The 13,456-nt window shown below is 37.9% G+C and overlaps 1 protein-coding gene across 1 annotated transcript; it reads right to left on the bottom strand.

Annotated features, from left to right (window-relative positions):
• Positions 1-5,628: 5,628 nt before the first annotated feature.
• On the bottom strand, positions 5,629-11,376 carry LOC106429033. The gene is made up of 5 exons (XM_013869778.1): positions 11,116-11,376; positions 9,598-9,837; positions 8,030-8,890; positions 6,396-7,919; positions 5,629-6,282 (listed from the first exon to the last, which is right to left on the bottom strand). Exons 1-5 carry the CDS (start codon positions 11,374-11,376, stop codon positions 5,629-5,631), a joined length of 3,540 nt encoding a protein of 1,179 aa, XP_013725232.1.
• Positions 11,377-13,456: the final 2,080 nt, after the last annotated feature.

The raw sequence follows: 13,456 nt of genomic DNA, 5'->3' as shown, positions 1-13,456 counted from the left end.
GGCTGAGTTAATTGTTTCGTTGGCAAAGTTAAATATATTTGAAGACTGAGTTAATGGTTCCTAAGGCAACGTAAAATCTATTTGGAGGCTGAGTTAATTTTTGTAAGGCTAAGTAAAATCAATTTAAGGGCTGAGTTAATTGTTTCCAAGGCTGAGTTAATTGTTTCTTAGGCTAGGTAAATGCTATTTGAAGACTGAATTATTTGTTTTTACAGCTTAGTTAATTTAATTTCACGGTTATTAAATGATTTGATTAAAACATAGAACTGAATTAAACCAACCTAACAAGAAACTCCATTAAAGAAAATTTTATTGTCTCGATAGTATAAAGGTCTCGATATTTGTTAGAACCTTGACTTATTTTCACACGCCTAAAATTAAATTTGATTTATTAAAATTCACGTGAAATCCCAACCATCGCGAATCATGTTTCGACTGAGTTGGCTGAATTATATCTTACTGGCCAATTAGAGTCGAGGAAAACATCGAAAAACTCATGGCAACTGAATTTGATCACGCGCATAATAATGGTCTCGATTTACACTGGTCTGGATAAATGAACCGTCTTGCTGAGTTATTGTTAGTTATAATACATGAGTGCTTGCCGTATCCCTATATGTAAAGACATACTAATAATGAGTCTCGATATTATCATGGCAGCCAAAAATTCTCACACGCATAATAATGTTATTTTCTGATATTTGATTAAATGCTATTTAAAGGCTGAGTTAATTGTTTCCAAGGCTGAGTTAATTGTTTCTTAGGCTAGGTACATGCTATTTGAAGGCTGAATTAATTCTTTTTACAGCTGAGTTAATTTTATTTCACGCCTAATATTAAATTTGATTTATTAAAATTCACGTGAAATCCCAACCGTCGCGAATCATGTTTCGACTGAGTTGGCTGAATTATATCTTACTGGCCAATTAGAGTCGAGGAAAACATCGAAAAACTCATGGCAACTGAATTTGATCACGCGCATAATAATGGTCTCGATTTACACTGGTCTGGATAAATGAACCGTCTTGCTGAGTTATTGTTAGTTATAATACATGAGTGCTTGCCGTATCCCTATATGTAAAGACATACTAATAATGAGTCTCGATATTATCATGGCAGCCAAAAATTCTCACACGCATAATAATGTTATTTTCTGATATTTGATTAAATGCTATTTAAAGGCTGAGTTAATTGTTTCCAAGGCTGAGTTAATTGTTTCTTAGGCTAGGTACATGCTATTTGAAGGCTGAATTAATTCTTTTTACAGCTGAGTTAATTTTATTTCACGCCTAATATTAAATTTGATTTATTAAAATTCACGTGAAATCCCAACCGTCGCGAATCATGTTTCGACTGAGTTGGCTGAATTATATCTTACTGGCCAATTAGAGTCGACGAAAACATCGAAAAACTCATGGCAACTGAATTTGATCACGCGCATAATAATGGTCTCGATTTACACTGGTCTGGATAAATGAACCATCTTGATGAGTTATTGATGCATAAAAACTGATTTGTGTTAATTTATGTCACGGCTGAGTTATATGAATAGGTAGAAAATAAAACATGATGTGTGTTACATAGTACATAAAATCCGGTCTTAAAAAACATAAAAATAAAAGAGAAGTTGATGACATGAGATTAATCATCCAGCATCCATTTTTCATGAAGCTTACACCAGTCAGGGTAGATGACCTTCACAGCTCCCAACTCTGCTTCGGCTGCACAATGCTGAGCGGTAAGTGTCTCCAACTCAGCCACGAGGTCAAATTTGCCTTCGGCCTTGATAATGGCATCAAGAAATTCCATGCGCGCAGCAATAGAATTTACTTTGCTGGAGGCGTCGTTCCATTCAGATTCAGATTGCCTTTGTTCCTTGGCCAAGCGGAGAAACGCCCTGTAATGCTCCGTCGTTTCCATTTTCCCTTTGTTATAACCTTCAACAGCATCCGCGCCATAGACATCCTCCATAGGACGTTTCATTGATCTTTTCGATCCTTCCATTGCCACTTGATCGCTTAATGAGGGTTTGGATTTATGGCATTGTGCGCTTTGTATTTATAGATAAAAAATGATCTATTGGAGTAGTTTGGAAAGCATCTCTTCGACTGAGTTAATTGTTTCCAAGGCTGAGTTAATTGTTTCTTAGGCTATGTAAATGCTATTTGAAGGCTGAATTAATTCTTTTTACAGCTGAGTTAATTTTATTTCAAGCCTAATATTAATTTTGATTTATTAAAATTCACGTGAAATCCCAACCGTCGCGAATCATGTTTCGGCTTGAGTTGGCTGAATTATAAATAAGGTACTGAGAACAATCGGACTCTCAACAGCCAATTATTACACATTTTCTCTATCTCTCTAAATCAATTATAGGCTGAGTTAGTGTAGATGGAATTTTTCCCTCTTCTTGAATTGCCTGAAGAAATTCAGGCGGTAGTGGTTGAACGTGCGGCCTGTAACTCCATCCAAGATCTCTTTGGCCTCAAAGCATCGTCGAGGTCGATGAAGGCCTTAGCAGAGAGGCGTGGGGTTTACCATTTCCTCGATGTCTTATCCGTTCCCTGGGGACTCAATATGCCTTCTGAGTTGTTGAAAGCTTGCTACGCTGAGGGAAATCCAAGCACGCTTTATATAAAGGGTGTACAGTTTTTCTACACCTTCGACCTTAAAGAAGAAAGGCTTTCTCTCATGAAGCGTGCAGCAGATGCAGGTTATGAGCGTGCTGTGTATACACACGCAATGACTCGAGCAATCTTTTGGGGTGAAGGGAAGTATTTATCTCGTATTCCAAGAGAATCACTTGACAGGATCGGGCAACTAGTGCGATCTGTCAAATGGGGTTGGGGTTTGTGGCACACACCCGAGTTCAAAGAAAGAATGGCCCTGTTCATATCACATATTCTTCCAAAGTTCTAGAGTTGCCAATGCGGAAATCCTGTGGAGCGAGACTGTCCCTGCTTGTGGCACATTGATGTCACTAAGGATGACAACATGTGTCCCCACTGTTTGTGGCTCAAAGAGATCGGCTTATTCTTACGTGAATTTGAACCGGTTAGCCTTTATAGGGACACAAGAAAATGGTGAAGATGTAATGTATCAGAACTTATCTTTTTATGTTATTTGTTATTCCAGTATGTATGTTATTTTCTGATATTTGATTAAATGCTATTTAAAGGCTGAGTTAATTGTTTCGTTGGCTAAGTTAAATATATTTGAAGACTGAGTTAATGGTTCCTAAGGCAACGTAAAATCTATTTAGAGGCTGAGTTAATTGTTTCTCAGGCTGAGTTAACTTAATTTTCCGGTTATTAAATGATTTTATTAAAACATACTGATTTATCAAAAGACTGATTTACGGTTTCGGTCAGGTTATCGTTTACATAGGACTGAATTAAACCAACCTAACAAGAAACTCCATTAACGAAAGTTTTATTGTCTCGATAGTATAAAGGTCTCGATTTGAACTTTGAGTTATTTTCACACGCCTAATAAAGGGCGGCATAATTGATTGAAGCGACTAATATTAATTTTGATTTATTAGTTCGGATAATCACACAATATATAAGTATCCCTATATGTAAAGACATACTAATAATGAATCTCAATATTATCATGGCAGCCAAAAAATCTCACACGCATAATAATGTTCACGATTTTCGATACTGGAATATGAACCGCAACTTTTAAAATAATTCTGATGCTGAGTATAACGAAAATTCGAGAAGGTTGAATAATACTCCCTCTGTTCTTAAAAGTAGGATTTTCTAGAGTTATTTTTTGTTCTAAAATAATAGATTTTCTAAAATTTTAAGGTACTTTTAGTAGTTAATGTTTATAAATTCTATGGTTTTAAGAAAAATTAATTGAAAATATTTGAATTGATTAAATACTATTGGTTGATGGTTATTGGAAAATGTATAATGACATAAATAATTAATTTAATTGTAAACATTGATTATATTCTTTATTTCAGGAACAGTGGGAGTATAATACATATTTACAAAGGCGTGTTAAATACGACTGAGTTACGTTTGAATTAGTGTTAACGGGGGCTGAGTTCATTTTTATTTAGGCTGAGTTCATCCCTACGACTCTGATATGCATAACGGCTGAGTTAGTGTTAACAGGGGCTGAGTTATTGATTAATAAGGTTGAGTTACGTTTGAATTAGTGTTAACGGGGGCTGAGTTCATTTTTACTTAGGCTGAGTTACGTTTGAATTAGTGCGAAGTTTTTATACTATAATTCATGTCCTTTGGAAAGCATCTATACAACTCTGATAAGGCTGAATTAGTGCGAAGTTTTTATACTAATGTGGTCGAATTTTTTAAAAAATAAACAAAATCTCATTCAAAAACCGAAATTATCAGGTCCAAACTCTTCAAACATGTCGACAAGAGCAAGCCAAACTCTAGTTATCATCCACTCAGGCTTATCGCCACCCTGCGCCCAACACCTTTTCAACCATCGCATTTGAGATCGAAACATCGTTCTGGCCACCAGATTGAAATGCGTCCATACTAAAAAATTATGTCTCGGATCCCAATTGTTTCTCTGCTAAAAGAAGAAGATAACAGAATATTAGAAACCCAGCGTTCCTTTAAACATATAACTGCTGTTTAATAGAATATATATACATAATCGGTGCTTACAGCGAGTATAAGAAACCAGCGTTCCTTAAAATGAGCGGGGATGAAGCGGTATGTCGGCCACTCATGAACCCATCTTTCTCGAGGAATATTTGGGATCGCCTGCGAAAGATCATGTAAAAATCTAAACCACGTAACAAAGGTTTTGTCAACGTAGACCCCTGGACCAGCGTTTAGAACCGGGAGGTTTTTCCGATCTGCAGAACTTAGAATGGCATTCACACTGCTGGCGAACTTTAATGACCAGCCAGGAACAATCTCCATATCCATATGGTTTAGGTTTTTATAAAGAGTGAATGATATTGGAAAGAGAATGAAAAGGAAAATTGGACATATATAGAGCCCAATGGAAATGCGAATAGTCGCCAAATTCAAAGAATAAAAATTCCTAGTTGCTATCTTATTTCCCCGCCAAACATCAACATTTATCAAACGTGGCGGCCGAGTTATATAGCCTATTACGGCTGATTTAATATTTGGGATTTAGGGTTTAGGGTTTAGTATTTAGAGTTTAGGTTTGTTTATTTAGGGATTTATGTTTAGGATTTGGAATAACGGTGTGATAAATATAACAAATAACATAAATTTAGTCTTAAAATGCGTTGTATATAGTTTAGGAGAGTTGTATTATGATCACACTCTATATCTACATGTAAGGTTTTAAGTAATTGTAAGACAACATATACCTCAAGATCATGATCGATTCTAAACTCGTTAATTCAAGTATATCTAAACTCGTTAATTCAAGTATATACAACGTTCGGTTGATTATATATTCACTTATTAGGGAATGTCATAACATTTTTAAGTATAAACATATCAATTATTTTAATTCAGGATATGGTTTGAGATTTGGCTAAGCTATATCTAACGTAACGACTGACTTAATAAAATAAAACAACATTAAACAACTTAAGGTTATTGGAAAGTCTGATTGAAAATAACAAACACAGATTCATTTGGATAGCTAATTGTTCTACGCCCTGTTTCCTCCTTCATCGAGGATCTTTGCCGCCATCTTCAACCGTAAACCTTGAATATTTTTATCGTTTATCCCAGCAAAACTTACACCAAGCGCTAGACACTCCACAAACTTCAACGCATACACCCCACAATCGCCAATCTGGGTGTTTTGTGGAGTGTACCTTTTGCTCATCCTCCTGAATGCGAACTTCTTCCTACTCGGGGTTCGGAGATTGGCAGGAATGTTTTGATTCAAAATATCGGGAAGCATAAGCGTTATCGGTTTAAACTCTTCAAGCATTTTCGAAGCACTTTTGGCTGTTACCTCTCCAATGATTGAATCATAGCAATCAACCTTAACCTTCTTCAGATCCACGTGAAAAGCCACCCAGTGATTTCCGCCGGTTGGAAGACATCCGTACAAGTGATCCACGTGTTCATACCACTTCAAGTTTGTTTGAAAGTTACAGGGAAGCTTACCGTGTACAAGATTTTCATAACCATTTCCTGTGAACTTCATCATATTAGGTTTTATCTTGAACTGCTTGTAATCGTCAACCCACTTCTTCAAGAACCAAGGATCAATGAAGGCAATTCGCTTGGTCCAGAATGGGGTGGGATCTCGCATGGACCTCTTAATGAGGACGTTAATATACGCAGAGATATGCTACACAATAAATATTAACAAGTCAGCCGTAAACAAATATATAAGTCAGCCTTAATAGAAGATAGAAATCAGCTGAAATATAATGTAAAACTCTGTCGTAATTATAGACTTACATCATCAAACAACCATCCATATTGGCTATGCGGCCACGGTCTTTCAAGGATGAGTATGCTGTAGAAGTCACCCTCACGAGCGGCGGATCTTACAACTCTTTTCTTTGCTGGTGCTGGTGGTTTGGGTGGAATTCTCGAGATGTGTTGCATAAGTTTATCCAATACAATCGGATCAACAGGTGCTATAGGGTCATATATTGCTGATGAAGGCTCAACATTATTCCTCATGCACGTCGTTCCATTGTCTCCAATGTACGGAAAAACTGGTCTTGAAGAACCTTCAGACAATACAAACCCTTGTGGAGATAATTTAACCATTTTCTCCCGATATTCCTTTACTATAGCAGATCTAATCAATTCCTGACTCGCCATAGGCGACTCCGGCAAGATTTCATTCTCCTCCGCAAGAACTTCGTCGGTCATTACAGCAAATTCACTGTCCTCTACAGAATCTTCAACCTTGCATCTTTTTACATTGGCACGCGGTGTAGTTATATTCTTTCTCTTCTCATTATCGGCTTCTTGATTCTTTAACTCAGCCAGTTCTTCATTCATTAACTCAGCCTGTTCTTGATTCTTTAACTCAGCCTGTTCTTCATTCATTAACTCAGCCTGTTTTGGTTTCTTTAACTCAGGCTGTTTTTGCTTCATTGAGGCAGCCGCTTTTCTCTTAGCGGCAGCTTTCTCCTTCTTCTTCAACACAGCCTCTGCTTGCACAGCTTTTTTCTTATCTTCTGCATCCTCATCCTTTATAGTACGGTTGCGCGTGGAGCGGCGACGTAAGTCTTCAGCCTTAGTTGCCTTTGCAGGAGAAACATATAGGAAATCAAGAACATTAGCACCCTCATCTTCAGCATGTGTTCCAAACTCCTTAGCCAAAGTTTTTTTCATCCCTCTCTGCTTATCAAGCTCGTTGGACAAATTGTTCCTAGGTCCCATATCCTTTCCAGGGGTTTCAGCTAAAAGTGGACTACAGACAGACTTCTGCTGGGTATTAGGCTGCAGTGATGACAATGGTTCAGGTTGTTGGTCGGCGGCGACGTTTGAAAGGTTTTCTTTGTTTTTGGGATTTTTTCCTATCCCCATAACTTTCAGACGCTCCTCCACTGCAACTTTCACCATGTCATCTATCGACTTCTGGTCAATCAATGGTTTTTTAAATCGCGCGTCCATCAGATCAAATTTTCTGGAAAGTTTATCCAGAGTACTCGCAATGGCCATCAGACTCGCGTTGTTCCCCGAATCTTTATTACCTTCCTCTTCGCTTGAACCCTTTCCCGTTGCAGCAGCTTCACCCTCATTGGTCTTAACTTTATTCTGCTTCTTATTGGGTGGCTCAGCTTTCTTCTTCTTCTCGTTACCCTTCCCCTCCGCATTTCCATGCACTTCCCAAAAACCTTTTACAAATCTACCTGCATGTATGTCTGTTATCAAGTTAACGAGTTGTGGGTCGTCAGGTTGACACGACCATTCAGGCAACAACTCTTCGATTGACTCCTTCGAAACCATTCTCCTAACACGCACCTGTAACACCAGAACATAATATAACTCAGCCACCAAATAAACACAACACTCAGCCATTAAGTCTAATAAATCAGCCATTTAAGAAATCAAAACGCAGCGTTACACCTTACCTGGCTATATTGTTTTATCTCGGCAGACAACAAGTTTTCGAAATTTGCACGAGTACGCTTTCCACCCCATCGTAAAAGTGGAACGTCTTCATTATTCACCACTCTCCCAAAACACTCGCCAAAGAAGACGATGGATTCATACGCCCAAATCAATAACGCATCCTTTAGGCCGCTTAATGTGTATGACACCCTCTCTGGAGCCAACTTTTTAATAGAGTCAATGAGAACTTCGTATGCAGTCCGACCCCATGGATACGACTTCATGGCTTCATCGTCAAACACTCTTTTGGCACTTTCAAATGGCACCCGAGAATTTTGATGCAAACAATAAAGTACCATGTGTTGAAGAACTAATAACCCTAGCCATTTACGCTCTTTAAATGTCCAACTCGGGCAGACCTCTATTGAGTTCTTCAGTTCATCCAACGTGGGTCCCCTCCCAAGCGACACCTTCAGCTTCGCCCAAAACGGTTTGTATTTATCAGGATCAGGTTCAAAACTTTCTGTTGGCAATGGACCAGTGTTTAACCCAGTTATCTCACCAAATTCTACCAAGTTAAACCTGATAGGCTCATCAACCACCAGACTCCATATCTCCTTCCTATGTACTCGCAGCTGTCTACATAGTAGATAGTGTACTGTTCTACCAGACCACACGCTTCGGCGTTCAACTAGCCTAGCAACTACTCCAATGGGAGAGTTCACCAGTGCTTTCCATACATCTTCTCCTAGTGTTTCTATAATATGAGGTAAATCTCGTGAACGGAAATTTTGATTAATATCTTTATTTTCTAGGTTAGAAGACCCTACAGGATAAAGTCTTGGAGGGTAACCCCGTGATTTAACATCAGAAACATCCATCTGAACAAATAAACAAACAATAACTCAGTCACGACATATAACAATAACTCAATGAATATAACAATAACTCTGCCACAACATTAAAATAACTCAAACACAACATAACAATAACTCAGGGAAAACATAACAATAACTCTGCCACAACATAACAATAACTCAGCTACAACACAACAATAACCTAATCACAACTACACCCTAACTCACTCGAAACATAGCCCTAACTCACTCGAAACAAAACCCCAAATCAATATTTAACGTCGCGACATCCTACCGAAAAGACGAACTTGTAGATATGAACGCGGCGAAGACGATACAAACGAACGATAACGATAACGATAACGGAGATCTCACAGTTATTTTTAGAAAGAGGAAGTAAACACAATGTCGACGGCGATTTCGTATCCTTGCGGTTCCTTCTCCGTTTCCGACAATGTTTTTTTTTCTAATTGTTAGGTCAATCATTGTTACTGGTTGATGAGACTATCTGAGCATAAAAGTAAATAAAACTAACCAAAGGCTATTTATGTCATTTACCAGAGGTAAGAAAACATTCTCGCTTTTATCAATTTGATTTAACGGCTGAGTTATATATTAATAAACGCATAGTTTTGTTTACATACGACTGAGTTAAAACAACTTAAAAGTTAATAAAGGCTGAGTTACATAACACGCGAAAGCTGACTTATGATGACAAAACATGACTAAACAGAGAAGTAGTAGTAGCAAAGTATCGCCATTCCAGCCACACAAACAACCACATTCCTCAAACACCGACTCTCACTCAAACATTCGCCTCCTTTTCTCTCAGATTCTGTCTTTACTCCATTCGCCAACCGAGCAACGTTAACTCGCAACTCCGAGATGTCTCTATTCATGCCATTTATCACTGCCTTAATATCTTCAATCTCTTCCACCAAGCACTCATCCGCCCATTTGAATAAATGACTCTGTTTTCACCAGTGTAACCAGATCTAAGTATTACGTTTCCGAACATGGGAAATAAGAACCAGAGCTAACCTTATGATATCCTTTTGCACAGCAATAATACAATCTTCCTGGATTTGTTTCGCTTCCAGTTGTAAAAAAGTCAGATGGTGCACCACACCAACACTCTTTCGGCGTTCCTCTTTCCGTATTCCTACGTCGTCTGTAATAATTTCCGGAGGTGAAGGATGAGGAAGATATTGTTAAAATATATTTCAAAGTCCTTGGAAACTAAAAATTGTTTTACTTTGTAAGAAGAGATACGACATCACAGATATAATACTATTAAATATATAAAATACAATATAATATCAGTGTCTCGATATTGTAAATGAAACATATATATAAAAACTCATAATAATGAGTCTCGATATTATCATGGCAGCCAAATTTTCCAACGCGCATAATGATGGAACTTCTCATATACCGCCTCTTAAAATTAAATCGATGCTGGGTTATTTAAATACAATGATGACTGAGGTATTTATATTAGATGTGTGGCCGAGATAACATTCACAAACAGAAATAATGCGTTTCAAAATATAATTACGGCTGAGTTATTGAAACAAGTTATGGCTGAATTATATAAAATGTGTGGCCGAGATTACATTCAAACTAGTTGCGGCTGAATCATTGAAACAAGTTATGGCTGAAATAATGAAGTTCAAAATACTGACACGAAAAGACTTTCAGGAACCAAAATTATCTGGACCAGACTCTTCAAACATGTGGCAGAGATTACATTCAAACTAGTTGCGGCTGAATCATTGAAACAAGTTATGGCTGAAATAATGAAGTTCAAAATACAGACACGAAAAGACTTTCAGGAACCAAAATTATCTGGACCAGACTCTTCAAACATGTGGCAGAGATTACATTTAAACTAGTTGCGGCTGAATCATTGAAACAAGTTATGGCTGAAATAATGAAGTTCAAAATACAGACACGAAAAAGACTTTCAGGAACCAAAATTATCTGGACCAGACTCTTTAAACATGTGGCAGAGATCAAGCCAAATGCTGGTTAGCATCCAAGTTGGCTTCTCGCCTCCTTCCAACCAAGTCCACCTCAAATGGTGCATCTGACAACGAAATAGACTTCTGGCCACAAGATTAAAATTACGCCAAACTGTCAAATGATGCCTTCGATCCCATGTGTTTGTCCGCTACGGCAAAAAAAAAATACAAAGATTACAGACCGATGGTATATATTAATATATATGAACAAATGTCGGGCCTTACAGCGAATTGAAGAAACCAGCGTTCTTTAAAATGATCGGGAATGTCGCAGTATGTCGGCCATGCATGAACCCATCCTTCTGCAAGAATCGTCGGGATGACCAGGGAGAGATCAGTTAAAAATTTAAACCATGTAGGGCTGGTTGTGTCAAGCAAGTCACACGGACCAGGGTATAGAACAGGGAGGTTTTCACGATTTACAGAGCTTAGTATCGCAAAAACACTGTTCTCTAACCTCTCTGAATTTTCAGGAACAATCGGCATGGCTTTTGATGGGGATAGAGAGATATTGTTTAGGTTTTTTCTAGAGAGATAAAGGCGTAAGAAAGGGTATTAGAGAGGGCACTATATATAGAGAAACATAGAACGTGAAACGGCGGGAATTGAAATTTCTCAAAATTCATTTATCTTATTTCCCGCCAAACAACAACATTTAACAAACGTGGCGGCCGAGTTATATAGCCTATTACGGCTGATTTAATATTTGGGATTTAGGGTTTAGGTTTTAGTATTTAGAGTTTAGGTTTGTTTATTTAGGGATTTTATGTTTAGGATTTGGAATAACGGTGTGATAAATATAACAAATAACATAAATTTAGTCTTAAAATGCGTTGTATATAGTTTAGGAGAGTTGTATTATGATCACACTCTATATCTACATGTAAGGTTTTAAGTAACTGCAAGACAACATATACCTCAAGATCATGATCGATTCTAAACTCGTTAATTCAATAAATAGGAGACGTTCGGTTGATTATATATTCACTTATTAGGGAATGTTATAACATTTTTAAGTATAAACATATCAATTATTTTAATTCAGGGTATGGTTTGAAGTATGGCTGACTTTTATCTACCTTAACGGCTGCTTTATGAAGACGAATCGGCTGACTTATTAAATATTTTTCTATCTTAGGGTATGGTTTGAGGTTTGGCTGAGCTATATCTACCCAAACGGCTGTTTTATGAAGACGAATCGGCTGACTTATTAAATATTTCCCTATTTTAGGGTATGGTTTGAGGTTTAGCTGAGCTATATCTAACGTAACGGCTGCGTAATTTAAACAAGGTGGCTGAGTTAGGATAAACAAATCATAACTTTAAGTCAAGTACAAAATATCTAGCCATAAGTCATACAAAACTCATCTTCATTCATCGCCAAACGACCCTACCAAACTACTACAACTTCCTTCATTGAAGATATCTGCTGCCATCTTCATTCTCAGACCTTGAATATTTTCATCCGATATCCCATCAAAAGCTACACCAAGCGCTAGACACTCGACGAACTTCAATGAATACACTCCACAGTCGCCTCTCAAGTTGTTTTGTGGAACAATACGTTTTGTTCTTCGTCTGAATACAAACTCTTTCTTGGTAGGGACTCGGATATCATCAGGAATAAGGGCATTCAGAATCGCAGGGAGCATACGAGTAAGCGGCCCAAAGAAATTTAGCATTCTCAGATCACTTTCGAGTGTTTGCTCTCCAACGATTGAATCATAGCAATCAACCTTCTCTTTATGCAGATCCGCGTGAAAAGCCACCCAATGATTGCCGCCAGTATTAATCACTCCGTACAAGTGATCTACTTCTGTAAACCACCGCAACTTTGTCTGAAAGTCTGTGGGGATCAAACTGTTTGCTAACCCCTCGTAACCACTTCCTTTGAATTTGACCATTTCCGGTTTGACTTCGAACTGCTTATAATCGTGAACCCATGATTCAAGGAACCAAGAGTCTATAAAGGCAACACGCTTGGACCAGAATGGGCTGGGATCTTGTTTGGACCTTTGAATGAGGACTCTAATATACGAAGCAATATGCTGCACAAATAATATATAACTCAGCTGTACCATACTTATAACTTAGCCGTAAAGTAAATATAACTCAGCTGCATACTTACATTTTGAACCAGCCATCCATATTCTTTGATGGGCCAAGGTCTTGGAGTGATGAGGATTCTGTAGAACTCAATATCCTCGTGAGCTTCTCCATGTGGAATTTCCCTGATAATTTAACACAACTCAGTCTTTGCAAAATCTTTTTATTAGCTAAAATCAACAAAATGGTGCAAAAGTCCTTACTCGTGTGGCTTTAGGTGTTGCAAAAGATTATCCCTTTTAACCGGATCAACAGGTCCTAGGGGATCATATATTGCAGGTGAAGGTTCATAAACCTAGTTGGAGAGGGAATATTCTCCTGCTCCTGAATTTTCGCTGCGGTGCGAATATCGATCGATGTTCCTGTGTGAGTTTCGATCAATGTGAGCGGTTGTTTTGCTGGGCTAGGGTGGGTATCGACCGATGTGGAGTGCACAACGTCGAACGATGTTGGAAACGTG

The sequence above is a fragment of the Brassica napus genome, chromosome A6, assembly GCF_020379485.1.
Source record: "Brassica napus cultivar Da-Ae chromosome A6, Da-Ae, whole genome shotgun sequence".
Taxonomy (NCBI): domain Eukaryota; kingdom Viridiplantae; phylum Streptophyta; class Magnoliopsida; order Brassicales; family Brassicaceae; genus Brassica; species Brassica napus.
This window is presented reverse-complemented; position numbering and strand designations above follow the sequence as displayed.

What these genes read in the sequence shown, in the direction of transcription:
- LOC106429033 (XM_013869778.1), bottom strand. Translation starts at nt 11,376, where the DNA reads ATGCCGATTGTTCCTGAAAATTCAGAGAGGTTAGAGAACAGTGTTTTT. An exon ending in TTTGCTACTACTACTTCTCT is followed by an intron (nt 8,891 to 9,597) that starts GTTTAGTCATGT and finishes TTATTTGTTCAG; the next exon opens with ATGGATGTTTCTGATGTTAA. An exon ending in ATGGATGGTTGTTTGATGAT is followed by an intron (nt 6,283 to 6,395) that starts GTAAGTCTATAA and finishes TTTATTGTGTAG; the next exon opens with CATATCTCTGCGTATATTAA.